Raw genomic sequence first — 17,429 nt, 5'->3', positions numbered from 1 at the left:
CAGCGAACACATGCTATTTTAGTGAAAATATCTTGGCTATAGATCCTCCAGCAAATCCTTCCTGAAGCCCACATTATAGACTGGTTGTCTGTGTTTACTGCTTCCACATCCTCTTTAATTTGGTCCTCTTGAAATAACCTATGTACTTGTTTATCATCCCTACTAGATTACAAGCATCTCAAAGCAATAATTGTATCATGTGTGACTTAAAAAAATAAACATTAGCTAACACAGTGCCTGGCACAGAGTGGTTCTCTATAAATTTGTTAAGACAAACAATTTATTTAATAATATACATATCCATAGGAATGTGATATACTTCTTAACCTGAAATTTATCTCCCTTCCATCTTCCTTTTCTTTTGACTTCCTTAACATTATTATTGACATAATAATTCAATACAGTAGGACTTTAGAGTCTTGACTACATTAGACTGAGATAATAGGACTCTGTAAAATATTACTAATTATGTAAATAACAATGTAAAACTAAATATTAATTACTGAGTTCTTATTCTGTGCCAGTCATCACATTTAGTTGTGTTAGCCACTTTACTTCATTTAATCAATGTGTGGAAGCATTGATCACCAAGAAACTTTTCTTACTATATACAATGCTTTATGTATACCTGCTCAGAAGGGATTCAAAGACGTGCAAAACTTAGGACCTGACTGCCTGGTAATTTACAGTACAATAGGGAAGGCTGGATATTCATTTATTCTGTAACTGTTTATGGAGTGTTTAATATGTGTTTGGGACTTTTCTAGTATGGTGGTGTTATAACAGAGACCCAAAAAGACAAAACCCTCTGACCTTGTGGGACTAGCTTATATTCCAGCAGAAGAGTAAAGTTACAAATAAGCTGAACACGTGAAACAGAGAATATGCTAGATAGTAATAAATACTAAGGAGAAGACAAAAAACAAAAGGAGTGGGAGTTGAAATGCCAGGATATGTGTGTGATCTAGATCAGGTGGCCAGGGAAAACATTGGTGGGAATAACATTTGAGTAAAGATGTGAAGGAAGTCATTACAGCTTATAGAAAAGATGACAAAACAAGGCATGTAGAGTCTATTTCTCCCCTAATTGCCTTGGTAGCAATTGGTACTAATTGTCATGGTGTACTTTTGCAGTGTACCCAGAAAGAGTTTTGGGATTTCTCTCACAGTATCACCAGAGAGAGACACTACCAGTTGGTGAGATTTAGCCCCAGAAAGAAAACTGCCATGCCTAGTTATGGAATAGACTTTTTAGGAAATTCTATACTTTACAACATATCCTACAATAATTGGTTTTGACTCAAAATCCACTTTTGAAACATGTTTCTTCTTTTCTTTTTCTTTCTTTTTTTTTTTAAAAAGGAGTTTTGCTCTTGTCGCCCGAACTGGAGTGCAGTGGCATGATCTCAGCTCACGGCAACCTCCGCCTCCCGAATTCAAGCAATTCTCCTCCCAAGTAGCTGGGATTACAGGCATGTGCCACCGGCCTGGCTAATTTTATATTTTTAGTAGAGATGGGGTTTCTCCATGTTGTCCAGGCTGGTCTCGAACTCCCAACCTCAGGTGATCCACCCGCCTCGGCCTCCCAAAGTGCTAGGATTACAGGCATGAGCCACTATGCCCAGCCCACTTCTGAATTATTTAAGTGTATTCTGTACGTTGTTCGAACCTCACCTTCCATCACTGTCCATCACACATTTTCCTGAAGGACAGGTGCATGGGAACTCGTCATGCTGCATCCCAAGGTTATGCCCCAGTTGATGTGCCATTCTGTTTGCAATTATGTTTGTGTCAGGTAAAAGATCCTGATGAAAACAAAATTGCATTAGAAATTTTCAAAAGATAGCACACTGTAGTACATAGTGCTTCAAACTAGTGGTTGAAAGACCTGGCTTCTAGCTCCTAGTTAACTGGTATCTATTTAAAAAGGCATGAACTCAGTTACCTCTCTCCCCTGTACCTCAGTTTCCTTAATTATATAAGAAGCCCAAGAAAGTGACTTTTTAAGTATCTCTAGCTCTAACATTTGAAATTCTTTCTTTGTGGCATGGTGATAGTCATTGTTAAATTTATAGAAGCTCATTCTTATAAATAGTTAAAAACTATTAACTAATGTTATTATGATTTTTACCTCTTCAAAATTCATATGTTGAAGGTATAAAACTAACTTCAAGGTGATGACACTAGGAGGTGAAGTCTTTGGAAGGTGATTAAGTCATGGGGGCAGAGCCCTCATAAGTGGGATTAATGCCCTTATAAAAGAGGCTGGAATGAGATCTGTGCCCCTTCTACCAGGTCAGGACACAGCGAGAAGGTGTCAACTATGAGCCAGACAGGGCTTCACCAGACACCGAATCTGCTAAGGACTCCATCTTGGATTTCCTAGCCTCCGAGAAACAACTTTCTATTGTTTCTTACCCATTCATTTCTGATATTTTGTTACAGCAGCTAGAATGAACTAAGATAAATATCCTACACAATATAATAAGTAATATTGATTGTCCTCTTTGTACTACATATCCAAATTCTATAGAAATAAAAACGTGAGGTTCTTGTTTTCAGCTTATAGTCTCACATTGCACAACAATGCTATACAATGTTAAAGATGAAGTTTCTATTATGAGAAAAACTTAAATGTCAGATATATCAAATCCATGGAAGAATTGGTTAACTTGACTCATAGTTCCATTATATGCTTTAATTTCTATGTTAATACAAAATTAATTTCCAAAAAGAGGTGGGCTATCAGATTACTATAAAGCTAATAAAACATATCTAATTTGGTCATCTCATCTTACTCATATAAAGTTTAAAATGTGTCCTGGAGTGATTATAATATCATAATCTAAGTAGCATGTATCATAGTATGAGTAGCAATAATCTAACAGCATATATCAGATGAAATTGACTCTATGATCCAAAACTTATGTTACTGAAATACCATAGGAAAAGCTATAAGCCCAAAATAACTATATAATAAGTAAGTCATGTGGTCATTTAAATAAGTACTAGCTTTGAAGTTTTTTATCTTAATACCAGACAAGGCATAGCAACAACTAGGCGCGACATAAAGGAAGTAAATAGAAACCTTCGTGTTCTCAAGAATCTCTCAGATGGGGTTATTTGGACAACATTTACTAGAAGCTTAGAGACTTTGGAAAGGATCACATAAAAAAAAGGGAGTCAACAGTTTTTAGGTCTTATGCTTTCTAAAAATGGATTGAAAGGTTGTTTTGATATGATATGTGAAGTGGTTTATGTGCCTTATTATCAGCACAAGAACAATTATCCTCACTTGCTAAATGAGCCATCAACTTTTGTGTGCATTATTTGTCCTTATAAGTAGTTATATTTCATATGCAAAAGAGCTTTACTAATCATTGCATGCTGATCTGTGGTATACCATCTGTTTAAACTCTGAACAAAATGGATTTACCATCAATATTTATCTATAATTTTTTAATAAAACATTTTTATTCATTTAATAAAGAAAACATAAGTCTGTTCATGACATATCTTAGTGAGTATATATGACAAAATGCACACATAATCTCTTTCCATGGAACCCAGGACATTACAACGATTTTGTTCAAACATTATTAAGTAATATAAATAAAACACAGCCCACCTTAATGATACTGGTGGAATAATAGGGCAGGCACATACCCCCTGGATAAGAAATTCCTTGCACATGTGAGTAGAGCCACTTCCCACTATGAAAAAGATGCAAAAATACTCTTCAATCTGAGTTAGTAGTTTAGTTAACACAAAGATCAAATTGCAGTGAACCCCAACAATACCAATGCTTTTGCATGTGAAAATGCCTTCTTATTTCTGGAGTTTTGGAATTGAGGCTGACCTTAGTTGATATTGAGCTCATCTTTAACCTGTGGGATATTAGAGGCATTGAAAAAGCCAGTGCATTTGGGAGGCCGAGGTGGGTGGATCACGAGGTCAAGAGATCGGGACCATCCTGGCCATCATGGTGAAACCCCATCTCTACTAAAAATACAAAAATTAGCTGGGCATGGTGGTGCCCACCTGTAGTCCCAGGTACTTGGGAGGCTGAGGTAGGAGAATCACCTGAACCCGAGAGGTGACAGTTGCAATGAACTGAGATCGCACCACTGCTCTCCAGGACACAGAGCGAGGCTCCACCTCAATAATAATAAAATAAAAAGCCAGTGCAATCTTACACTGAAATTGCAGAAGGGTATAAAACAAAAAACAAAAAATACAAATCAAAAAATACAATAGAAATCCCATTTTACTTGACTATAGTCTACTCTGCCCTCAGCTTTGGATAAAACCATTTACAAGACCAGAAATTGATTAATGAAGTGTAAAAGTGTTTAGAAGGAAAAACAAACAATTGAAAAATGTTAAGACTTTTGATCAACCATAGAAACTCAGGTAGGATTTGATAGCTATAATAAAACACTTAAATGAGTTGTCAGATAAAATGAGAACTGTTCTTGGATTACTTGAAAAGACAAACGTAGATATTTATATTATAGGAATCCAAATTTGATTTGATTTCAGGAATATTATTTAGAGTTGAACCACTTTAAAAAGAGCCATTGGGGCTAAAGGGTCACACCTGGAATGTGATAGAACTCAAAGCCAAGAAAGGTGGTCAGATTAGATGACCCCTTTCAGTCTTTACCTTTTTTGATTAAGATACACTCCATTTTTCTCTTTATTATTGAAATGTTTCTCTTCCTACATATTAGGCATCAGTATTTGACTATGCTTCTTGGAGAGACAAAATTCTGGTCTTTTTAAACTCTGGGGATATTGAGAAAACCATATGTATGGAGGGGAAGCACCAGGACAAGAATAATCTCGAGTGTCCGCTCATGGTTGCTTGAAATCAAGTAACACATGATAATGCTGTATATACTGTCTTGCCACTTCTACATCTAAGTGAATACAGAAGGGCAGGTACCCAAGAAACTTAACATATAAGAAGTCCAAATATGATGCTCAATGGGCTATTTAGTAGCATTTCACCCCATCTCCTTACTTGCAGACGTCCTATTGATATGCGAAGCTACTGGTTAGAATAGGAGGTGTTCTAAAGAAGTTAAAAGTTTTCTACTTGCACCCTTTCAAATACTTTTGGTTTTATTTATTAAGTATTAAAAAATACATGTATAAGGAGAGGGCAAAGGAGTTAATCTTGCCCACTCTGAAGTTTATGGCCATGTTTTACTACGCTCCATTCCCCATGATTTTGGGGCATGCTAATGTATGAATATTCAAGTACAAAGCAGGCACAACTATGCCTCTGGAGATATATGCTATGGGCCATCCCAGATATAAAACACAGGAATTATGTTACTTTGGAGGTCTGATGCACTCTCATTAATCTGCCAGAGGACTGAACCCGACTTTCTACTGCAGGTATTGGAAGCTTCAGGTTTTTGAGTTCAGACTGAAAGTCAACGTCTAAATAATAATAGAAGATTATTAGCAGGCTGGGTTTGCAGACCTTAGGAGAAATACCGATATTATGGGTATATAAAGTAGGAAAAGTGGGCACTATTCTAATACAGTAGCTTTAAGCGCATCAGAAGAGATGCTAAAAGATGGCATCGCTCCAAAGGACTTCTTCCACAATTCAGCATTCTTTAGGATAACAGGACTCTACTAAATATTAGGTTGTATTACATTCAGTTCCATAATTACTTGTCCCTTTCCTCTGGGCTAAGTACTGTGCTAGGTATCTTGAATAACAAAAATGATAAAAATGGTCCCCTTTTTAAAGAAATTAAAGATTGAGTAGTCTAGACAAAATCACACTTTTACTTAGGAATATTAAAGCTCTGACAGGTTTCACTTATCAGATTAGTTGTTTGTTCAATTGTATAGTAGAGAAGATGGTATTGAAGGGCTGCTCACCAGGTAGGCAGATTTTGATGAGGGGAAATGTTCAGAGAGTGAGGTGCTTTCCCAGAAAGACAGATTTTGGTAGACTATTGGGATGGTACAACATGGAGGGCGAGAGGAGTTAGCACTGGATGCTGATAAAAAAATGTAAATGGATTCTAAAAGAACTTTGCTTACCTAATGGCATTTTTAAGTCTACCAAGGAATATGAATATATCAGATTTTTTCTTTTCTAGTATTAATATTAGAAAGAAAGATTATTAAATAGTCCACTTGAAAACTTTCTATTTATTTATTTATTGAGACAGGGTCTCACTCTGTCACTCAGGCTGGAGTGCAGTGGCACATTCACAGCTCATGTTATCCTTAACCTGGATTCAAGAGATCCTCCAGCCTCAGCTTCCCAAGTAGCTGGGACCACAGGTGCATGCCCCCATGCTCCGCTAATTTTTAAATTTTTTGTACAGATGGGGTCTTGCTATGTTGCCTGGGGCTGGTCTTGAACTTCTAGGCTAAAACAGTCCTTCTACTTTGGTCTCCTAAAATGTTAGGATTAAAGGTATATGCTACTGTTCCTTGCTTGGAAATTTTCTGCATAGCTACAGATAACATTTTGCCCCTGCGTACTACCCAAAAGTCAACTGCTTAAAAAGTGTTATTTTCTGTTAATTTTTTTTTGTTTTCTTTTGTAACAATCCACCAAAGGTATGCAAGAAAATAGAGCAATCACCAACCTGAGTAATACAACATGATCAAAATCCTTCCTTGTTTTAAGGATCTTTTCTTGCCAAAATGAAAAACGCAATAAGGTAGTTTCTATATTTGAATATAGTTCTATTTTATCTTCATGTGTCCATATTTCAATGCCAACCAACGTCACATGGATGTTTAAGGTTTTATAAATCTGTTCAAAGAAGAAATCATTTTTCACAAAGTCAAGTTGCTGGAAAGATTCTTCAATATTGCTATATTCCTTTACATTTCCCCAAAAAACAATAATTTGAACTTGTGACGTACATAAGTAAACAGTGCAAGCCTCATGTTACAAACAGATATATCAAAATGGGACAGAATGCATTGCCCAGAATACCTGGTGAATTTTCTGGGCAATGGTGAAATTTGATCAGAAAGATCTGCCTCCTCGAACTATCATAAGTCTTACAGGCACTGTCTCAGGATGTGCTGGAAGAATTTATTAAAGTTCTGAGTTTAGAACTGGCCTAAAAGCATAAATTTACTAACAGTGGCAGGCGGTGTGAGTGCTCCTTATGCACCTTCATACTTCAGGCCAAGTGTCCATTCTGTGGCAGGTTAGAAAGTTGGCATTGGTTCTCAATAACTTAACTGCTGCGTTTGATCTTTATGTTTGAATTTTGTAACTACCTTTTTTTTTTTAATCTGAGAAATGTTCATTAGGGATTTCTCTAAGCAGGCAGAAATAGTTGTAGCCTATAAACCTCACACCTATTTCTACCTGCTCTCTAAACACCTGGGTGATAGGTACTTTTATGCCAGGACAAAAGAAGTTAGAGTTTATGCAGTTATTATGGGAATTTTGAGAGAAAGGACTATGTGTTGTATCAGTTTTATATTCCACAATAGTCAGTACAAGTAGGTTGAAAGAAAGTGAATGATAAACTATCAACACTGAATGAACAGAAATGGAAAGATCATTCATACAATGTTACTAGTCAATGTAACTAGTCAATAAGAAGTGTAATAATTATATCATTCCTGTAACAATAAACTTCTGTTAATATTCTAGTTTTCTTAACCTACATGATATGAATATACTCAATTCCATGTGTCAGTAGAGGCCAAAAAGGTCATTTCATAATCAGGGGAATTAGGTGCCTTTTAAACTCTCCCGAAGTTAGACATGTAGTCAAACTCTTACTTCAAATCTACACTGGAGCCTGTGATATGCATCCCTATTCCTCTTGGCCCTGAATTTTTTGTTTGTTTGTTTGTTTTTTTGTTTGTTTTTGAGACAGGGTCTCATTCTGTCACCCAGCCTAGAGTGCAGTGGTGCAATCATAGCTCATTGCAAAGTCGAACTCCTGGGCTCAAAGGATCCTCCCACCTCAGCTTCCTGAGTAGTTGGAACTACAGGCACACACCACTGTGCCTGGCTATTTGATTTATTTATTTATTTTTGTTGTTGTTTTTGTTGTTGGGATGATGTCTCGCTTTGTTGCCCAGTCTAGTCTTGAACTCCTGGGCTCAGTGATTCTCCTATCTTGACCTTCCAAAGTGTTGGGATTACAAGCATGAGCCACCACACCGGGATCTTGACCCTAATCTTAATGTATGGTAAACTTTAGAAATCAAGTACTACATAGCAATAATTATTTTAACCTGGGATTTTCAGACCCTCTCTATTCACAAGTGGGCTTTACATTTACAAAACTACACACAAGTGCAAACGGAAATATTATTTGTCATTATGATGATATTTTCTTCTCATAAGAACATATAAAATAAAAGCCATGCTTTATCTGCTAAATTCTTGGATAGTTTTGGATACACACATTTGGAAGGCTGTGGAGAATTGAACTGCTCTTTATAGTAGGGAAATAACTAAGGAATCTCTGAGTTAAAAGGGGTGAAGACATAATAAAAGTCAAAATAAGAAAGGACCCAGTGAAATAATGTGAATATGGGCTCTGTGAAGGATAAAGGGCCAGTAAGAAGGGATACAATGGCCAGGCACACGGGCTTTTAGACTTTGTTAGCTTAAATTGTTTGTTTTATAATGTGCTATGTAGCCTCCCAATGTAAACTACAAATCTTCAGTAAAAGTTCAGCAATATGCAACAATTTTGTATCTATGCTTACTTGAAGATGAGAAACCAACGAGAGAGTTTGAGTCTTGAGTTGGGGTCAATGCTAGGGAAGTGATAAAAGACATAATTGAAAGATACAAGGAATGGAAGAAAACAGAAGTGACTATGAGATGTAATCATTGCACTCCACACTGTTCCTTCCTCCCTCTTACAAAAAGGTATGGGGAAAATTTTCAATTTCCACAGACGTAAATTGAAACAGTTGGGAGTTCTCCTTCTGCCTACAATGTACAAAGTTAGAAAGAATGTTGCCTCTACCCTGACAAAAAGGACAAGCCAGAGAATCTAGAAAATCATATATTTTTTTCTGAATCCACCAGAGAACTGAGGCAATAGGGCCAACAAGTGTGCCTGAACCCTAAGCAAAGACAGTCTCCTTCAAGGAGAGATGGTGCCAGAGCACCTCCCTTGTGGCAGATAATGAGAAAGAAAGATGTTGAGCACCTTTTTAATCGGTAGAAAGAACTGACCAAATATCGTTAATGAATTGCTTCAGGCCAAGTGTGGGAGAGAAGGAGAATGCAGAGCCCTATGGAGATCCAGACACAGGGATCTCAGACCCATACACAGATTGATCTCCATGGGCCTCTGTGGATGCCAACAACCACAGTGGGGGACAGAGAGGGAGACTCAAGATGGCTCCCTCAGTGGGGTGGGCCTGAAGACGGGGAGAATTGCTGCTTTGCGAAAAATTATAATATCTACCGAACTCTTTCCCTCAAGGAACAAAAGCCTTAAACTGCCAAGGGAGCTATAGTAAATTTTTCCCCCAGAACCCAAATTAAAATGTATTACAGCTGAAGAAAAGGAAAACAAAACAAAAATAGCCTTCTACTCCTGGAGGAGCGGTGGGAAACTGTCCTGAATCCAGACCATTCAAGATCTCCTACCAATGGAGAGGAAAATGAACACTGAGAAATACTCACCCAACAACCCATGGACAGGGCTTCCCTAAGACTGAGGTTAAATCAGGATGATAGAAAATGCTCTGGATCCAATAACTAAGCTAGAAGGCACTGAGGAACAAACAACAGGCCACTACTGAAGAAGCAGTGACAATGTGAGGGGAGGTGCTGGCTCTCAATAAAAGCCTAAAGTTGAGAAAGGAACAGAAATATGGAGAAAAACTCCCCAACAATTCAGGATCCACCCTAAGCACAAAGTAACACTAGATGAATATGCAGTTGATAGTGCACTGCAGGTAGCAGCAGCAACAAAATCAGCTCAATTTCTGACCAGATTAATCCAATTCTGCATGTTAATGACCTAGCAAAAGAGGAAGTGTACCATTTCAGGCATAAATACTATTTTCTTAGACTCTCCTATACATATTGTCTACTATCCAATAAAACATTAAAGAACATACAAAAGAGCAAGAAAAGACAACCCACTGTTAGAGCGAAAAGAGTTGACAAAACTAAACTCGTAGATGACCCACATGTTGAAATTGTCTAACAGGAAATTTAAATTAGTTATCCATAATATGTTGAAGGCTCTAATGGAAAAGATGGATGTGGTTTGCAGAATTTTAAGATGGCCCCCAAGGATTCCTGTTCCTGGACACTAACACACTGTGGAATGACCTCCCTTTCAACGTGGGCAGGACTGTGACTATGATGAATTTCACTAGTATATTTAGGTTATGATACAGAACAAAGATAAAGGGAGCTTACAGCTTTTCAGATGTAATTAAGGTACCCAAATCAGAGGATTCTGAGTTGAATAACAGTGAACTTACTGTGGGTAGACCTAACTTAATTTTTTAAAACAAATCTAGTAATTTGAAGCAGCAGAATTTCTCCTGCTGGCCCTAAGAAGGAACCTGCTATGTTGTGAAAGGGTCCAAGAGAGCACTGTGTGGCAAGAAATTGTCAGGGCCCCCAGTAACTGAGATGGCCCCAGCAGACGGCCAGCAAGGATTTGAGGACTTCAATCCTGTAACTGCATGAACTAAATTCTGCCAACAACAACAAGCTGAGATCCCCAGGCCTGATTTCCTCATTCTGAGATCCTGAGCAGAGAATCCAGTTATGTTGTACCCAGACTTCCTGCCTATAAAAATTGTGAGATAGTTAATGAGTATTGTTCTAAGATGCTAGGTTTGTGGTAACTTGTTATGCAGTAATAAAAAAAATGAATATAGTGAAAAACAAGCTTGAAAAGATGAGGGACTTTCAGCAGAGAGGTGGAAACTGTAAGAGAGAGTGAATGAAAATAGCTGAGTACATATATGGTAGTAGCGACAAAGAATACCATTGATGAGTACATCAGTAGGCTAGACATGGGTGAAGAAAGAATATTGTTGGCCCAACAAAAATTAGCCAAATGGAAACACAAAGAGTTAAGAGTGAAAACCACATAAGGGAAGGTCCAAAGCTGTGGGAAAATCACATGATCTAATACGCATATAATTGAAATATGAGAAAGAGAGAGAAATAACAAGGCAGAAGAAATATTTGAATTTCTTTGAAATATTTGAATGATCAATAATTTTTAAAATAGTATAAAACAGCAAATCACAGATCCCAGAAGTTCAGAGAATCCAACACTATAAATATCACACACACACACACACACACACACACACACACACACTCTCTCTCACACACTGATGAGGGTATGCCCAAGGGACACATAGACCAGCTAAAATATTGCCCAATGGACAAAACTGAAACAATTTGAGCAACAAAATAGTGTTAGGTTGTAACTCAAAGTACAAAATAAATATCCATGAGTTCATACTGATATAAATAAATTCTTAAATACATATTAATGGAAGAAAAGAGAGAAATCTCTTGCATAGAAAAATTTCAACTAGTTTATGTAGATGCTCCATTGTCAAGGAGGAAGAGCATAATTTCCACTTAAGTGTGAGCCGTGCATAGTAACTTTCTTTCAAAGAATATATTATTGTGAGGAAGCATACACTTTCCATATGCCCCAGTATTCCTACTTCTTCGTTATTTACAAAAATAAATGAAATTCTATAATTGCACATACAACTATATACAAATGTTTAAAGGCATTGTATTTACAATAGCCAAAAACTACAAACAGATTAAATGTCCCTCAACTGGTGAATTAGTAACCATTGGCCTAGAGGGGCCTTCCTTACAGCTTTTTCCTACGGGGTCTCTTTATCCTAGTAATAGGGCTGAGGTGTCTTAGAATGAGTCAGCAAAAAAATGTGTTGCAATTCACAATTTGTTTTTTTAAAGGGTTATATACCTCATTCTAATTTAGACAAATTAAGCATTTTAATATATTTTACTGAAACAGTTACTCCACTTTCTATGCCAAACCATGGACAACAAATTATAACTTAAAAGACTTTTTGTTATACAACATCACAGAGCAGTGATTTAAAGTAGTGTGATTTGGTTTACAGTGATTGATTTTCATATTCTTTGTACATTGGTTCATAAATTTTGTGATTAGAGGCCAAGTTTTGAAACTTATTTCAATATTAAATGTCATTTACATCGAAAATTGAAAATTCAGAGCTGTGGTTTGTTGTTATTATTTTTTCCAGGGGATTTTTGCTTATTAGTCTTTGTGCTTTGTATTCCCTTAATATCAGGTGACTACAATAGTCCAGCAGAGATCTGCGCTGAAAGGTTCTTTGCATTCGTATTATTGGCTTGATTCAAAAACTGTATCAAATCTTACCATGTTGACAAAATTGACCATTCCCCAAATTCGGTTCCTTAGTTTATTGTGAGGATGACCATTTCTGCGATACTGGAAATAGAAATATCATATTAATATTCATTAATAATAGGAGTTGCATAAAAGCTCAACAAAATACTTCATTCATCAGCTATTACAAAGAAAAAAAATCATTGGCCTAATGAAGAAAGAGAACTCCTTTCATTCAGCTAAAAACTAGACAACTTAAATACATTTTTGATATAAAATAACTAAATACAGCCCTCCTAAAGACATTCTTAGGTGTAGTATTAATTCAAGCTTTTCTTTCTAATTCTGTTTCCCTTTCACATTACATTGTACTACATTACATTAATTTATTAAACCAACTGATTAGTGTTCTTTAGAGTCCATTTTTATCACATTGATGAAACAAAACTATTAAAGCTACAAAGCAATCAATATATGGCAAAGAACAGCAACTTGATTAGTCCTTCTGTGTCCTTGGTGCTCACAAAATAAGGAATATGTAATTAAAAAACCCACTGGAGCTGGAGAAGTGCTGAAGAGGGACAGGAAACTGTGGCTACCCCTTCCCTCCAGGAAATAGCTACGAGGGCAAACCAGACTTTCATGTCCAGTCTACTCTGACTTTTGTTGTCTCCTTATAACTGCATTCCCTTTTTGTACTATCGGGATCTTGTATCAATTATCAATTTAGACCTGATCAAATATACTTAATAATAACATAAGGTGTCCTGTGGGGATAAATGCAAATGGTCAAACTTCTTTCATAATAAAAATAAGAAATTAACCTGCCTTTCTTGAATCCCACAAGTATCTGCTTGTTACCATCCCATTGCTCTCCTGTTACCTTAAATATCAAAATACTGCTAAGATATAGCATTAGAATATCTTCAATTTTCATCTTCCACGTATTCAACCTACTACACTCTGATTATAACTTTCACTATTCCATTGAAACTATTCTTAATAACCCACAAATATTCCCTTAATTATCAAATACATTGTGAACATATTTTCCTTTCTGGTCATCTTCTCCACGTTTAATGTTGACTATTTTCTGTTTCAAGAAATTTCTTCTTGGTTTCTATTACCCCGTACACTCCTACTAGTTTATTGTGCATTCCCATTATCCCTTAAATGCTGGATGACAAATCTGTTTCACAACAGGGTTTCCATTGATTGATTGATAAAAATTACCCAAAATTCACTGCCTAAAATTCACTGTGGAGAATATTCTGAAGCTATTTTAGGGATCACAAAGATTAGATGCTTTATCAATCAGTGAGTTTCAATCAGAGGGGAGGGAGGAGGAATGGTTAGGTAGGAGCTTTGCACTTTTATTGTCAAATCTTTATTTAATGATGGGTGTTTCCCAGGATTCAGACATTTGTGTTCTGCTCTTCTTTTTCAACTTGCTAGCTGTCAGTGTTTCATCCATATCCTCACTTCACTTCCCTGCTGAGAATTCCTCACTGTCGTGGAGATATATAAACTTCTCAACAGGTTTCCAAAGACTGTCTTTGGTTTCCTTATTTTATCTGACTGCAGTGCTCAAATTTTCTATCCTTCTCTTGCTTTCTTGCTCTTTTTGTTGTTGTTGTTCCTTGAGACAAGGTCTTGCTCTGTCACCCAGGCTGGAGTGCGGTGGCGTGAACATGGCTCATTGCAGCCTCGACCTCCTGGGCTCAAGTGATCCTCTTGTCTCAGCCTCCCATGTAGTTGGGATCACAGGTGTACACCACCACACCCAGCTATTTTTTTTTATTTTCTTTTTGTCATGATGGGGTCTTGCTGTGTTGTCCAGGCTGGTCTCAAACTCCTGGTCTCAAGCAGTCCTCCCACCTTGGCTTCTCAAAGTGCTGGGATTACAGGTGTGAGCCACTGCACCTGACCTCTGCTGCTCTTTTTATTTGGCTATCATATATATCATCAATACTCAGAACCTAGCATATTGAATGCTCATTAACTATTTGTCTAATGAAAATGGATGATTTACTATATGAACTTCTCTAAATAAAGAAACCCTTAAATATTTTAAGATACTATTAAAGCAGCATGTGCAAGAGCTATACACTAAAGCCCAGTTTAATGCAACTAAAATCACACCAAGCAACCTTTCACCTAGTATATGAATAAAAATTTTAATAACCTGTTCTTAGTCTTTAATAACACATATATTATTATTAAGAGCAAAGAGTCTCTTAGCATTCTTTATAAAATTTCTCAGCAACATGCCAGTGTAAGCCTATCTGTTTAGTGCTTAGAACTTACTAATTTTGATTTAAAATTTTGTTCATAGGTTAATTACAGTTTCTTGTATCTTTAATGTGTAAAAAATATTACATCTTTTCAATTAAGATGGGTCTTACCTTTTTTATTACATTGGCTGGGAATTTCAGTAAAAATGTTGAAAGAAATCTGGTGACAATGAACAAATGTACCTTATTCCCAATTTTGGAGGAAAACTGCCAACATTTTATTAATAAGTTTAATGTTTATACTGAGTAGGAGTTTGGTAAATATACTTTATTTTCTTCCACTTTTTATATCCTAAGAGTTTTATTATGAATGAGTGTTGAATTATATGTATGTGTATACATACACAAATATATACTATATGTATAAATTTGAGATATTTGAAATTATCACTTTTTAAAAATCTATTCATGTCAAAGCAAAGCAATATTCACATTACTGGAGGAAACCATCACTCTTGTGTAAATTTTTATGGATATATCTTGGCTCGGGTTTGCAAATATTTTTTGGACATTTGAAGTTGCATTTATAAGTGAAATTAGCTTATAATTTTACTTTCTCATAAGATCATGTCTAGATCTGTTACCAATATTATCAGTTGTCATAGATTGTTATTGTAATGACTCAAGGAATCACTCTTACAGGTATCTATATCTTTTTATAAGTTTCCTCCAACGTTGATTCTAGGCTTGGACATATGACTTACTTTGGTTGAGGCATGAAAACATGTACAAACAGAAGCTTGAAAAGCTCTTGCACATTGGAGCCTCACCTCTCTTTTGGTGTTTTGTTTCCCAGCTATGATGCAAGAAAGCACAACTAGCTAGCCTATTGGAGATACATGGCCAGCTGAAACCCAATATCACGTACCAGGCAAATGACTGAGGCCATCTTAGACTAGCCAGCCATGGGAGCCAATAGATTACTTCAGCCGCATGAGTCGTTGATTACCCACCAGGTTTTGAGTAGTTGATTACACAGTGGTAGATAAATAATACAAAGGTTATAATAACCTTATACAATGTGGGATTTTTTCCTCTTTTCCTATTCTGTGGAACAGTTTGTAAAAGATAAGGTTATTTATCTTTGTTAAACAAAGGTTGTTTGTTTGTAACATACTTTGGTAAAATTTGTTACTAAACGAATCTGAGGCTCCTGGTGTCTTCATTTGTTGATAGGTTGTGGACTACTTATGTAATTTTTCAAATCTGCTGTAAATCTTTTTGGCGTTTCCTATTGTTGAGTCAGCTTCATAACATTTTACTACATTCTTCTGTTTATAAATTTATTGGCACATAGTTCTTCATATATTTTTAATAAGGTGTAACCTTAATTTTATTTATGTTTTATCTTCTAATTTTACATATATTTCTATATTTTTTTAATCAGCATTATCAGAAGCTTGTATATTTCATTAACGTTTTCAAAGAACGAGTACTTGGCTCTGTTGAACTACTCCATTGTGGTATTTTTTGTTTTGCTTGGTGGTTTTATTGGTTTTTCTCATTGCTAAAATTACTTTCTTCTTTATACCTTCTTTGGATTTATACTGTTTTGTTTTCTAATCTCTCTAGTTGGACTCTTAGTCCATTTATTTTCTTTCTTTTTTCTTAATAAAACTGTTTAAATTGACAAATGTCTTTCTAAATACTTGTATGCTGCCTGTATCTAATAAATTTTACTTTACTATTTTTTATGGTCAGTTATAAGTAGTCCATAATTTCAGATTTGATTTTTTAGACAATTAATATTTGGAAATATATTGTACTTTCAGTTTCCAAATCAATAGTCTTTTAGTGGTTTAATTTAACAATTTCTGTTATAACTTTTAATTGGGTTGTGGTAAAAAAGGAAACAGTGATCTTATGATATCTCTTTGCTATTTCTGTGTATTGTCTTTGTGGCCAGATACCCACTTAATTTTTTCAAATATGTTATTTGTACATGAAAAAAACACATATTCTTTTTTTAAAATGCAAGGTAGTGTATCAGTTGGTTAGATCAAACTTACATTTCTGTGGTTCAAATCTTGGCAATTTTTGCTGAAGCTTTTCCTCTTGACCTAACATTTTCTGATGGAGAAGAGCTAAAAAATACCCTACTTTCTCTGGCAACCCTGTTATTTTCTTGTTATCTTTTTATACTTTGTTGTTAGGTGTTTTCATATTTTGTATCCTTTTGGTGCTCTTTTTCTGATTAATTCCCCAATTTATCTCAAATAACTTTTTAAATCATAAATTCTCTTTTATATACTATTAAAATCATAAGATATATTTTTGGAGAGAAGAAACTAGTTTTGAGATTTTTTAAGTCTCTTCAGAAGTTTAGGTGTATTTCTTATAAGTCCTTTTTCTATATTCAATCTGAGACTTTCTAACTTCTAACAGGCAGATGTAATTGCTATATTTACTCTAATTTCTGACACATTTGGAATTACTTTCACATTTTTTTTCTGTTTTTGTATTTACTATTCTGTGTGTATGTATATATGTAATATAGTTGTACATTGCTTGACAGTAGGAATATATTCTGAGAAATGAATTCTTAGTTGATTTCATCTTTGTGCAAACATCATAAAGCATACGTACACAAACCTAAATGTTATAACCTATAACACAGTTAAACCATATGGTATAGCCTATTGTTCCTAGGCTGCAAACCTGTAGAGCATGTTACTATACTGAATATTGTAGGCAATTGTAACATAATGCTTTTTGTGTATGTAAACATAGAAAAAGTACAATAAAAAATGGTATAAAT

The 17,429-nt window shown here is 35.6% G+C and overlaps 1 protein-coding gene across 2 annotated transcripts in view; it reads right to left on the bottom strand.

The window, feature by feature from the left end:
- ADAM7 (ADAM metallopeptidase domain 7) overlaps positions 1 to 17,429 on the bottom strand; it is a 62,372-nt gene that overhangs the window by 20,515 nt on the left and 24,428 nt on the right. For both annotated transcript variants that reach the window (XM_054498893.2, XM_054498892.2), the window contains exons 8-11: positions 12,408 to 12,479; positions 6,627 to 6,796; positions 3,629 to 3,713; positions 1,675 to 1,805 (exon numbers count right to left, since the gene is read on the bottom strand). In XM_054498893.2, coding sequence (XP_054354868.2) covers positions 1,675 to 1,805; positions 3,629 to 3,713; positions 6,627 to 6,796; positions 12,408 to 12,479 — 458 coding nt within the window. The remainder of the gene's footprint in view (positions 1 to 1,674; positions 1,806 to 3,628; positions 3,714 to 6,626; positions 6,797 to 12,407; positions 12,480 to 17,429) is intronic.

Source organism: Pongo pygmaeus, chromosome 7 (assembly GCF_028885625.2).
Source record: "Pongo pygmaeus isolate AG05252 chromosome 7, NHGRI_mPonPyg2-v2.0_pri, whole genome shotgun sequence".
Taxonomy (NCBI): domain Eukaryota; kingdom Metazoa; phylum Chordata; class Mammalia; order Primates; family Hominidae; genus Pongo; species Pongo pygmaeus.
Note: the sequence above shows the minus strand (reverse complement) of the source record. Positions and strands in the feature narration are given on the sequence as shown.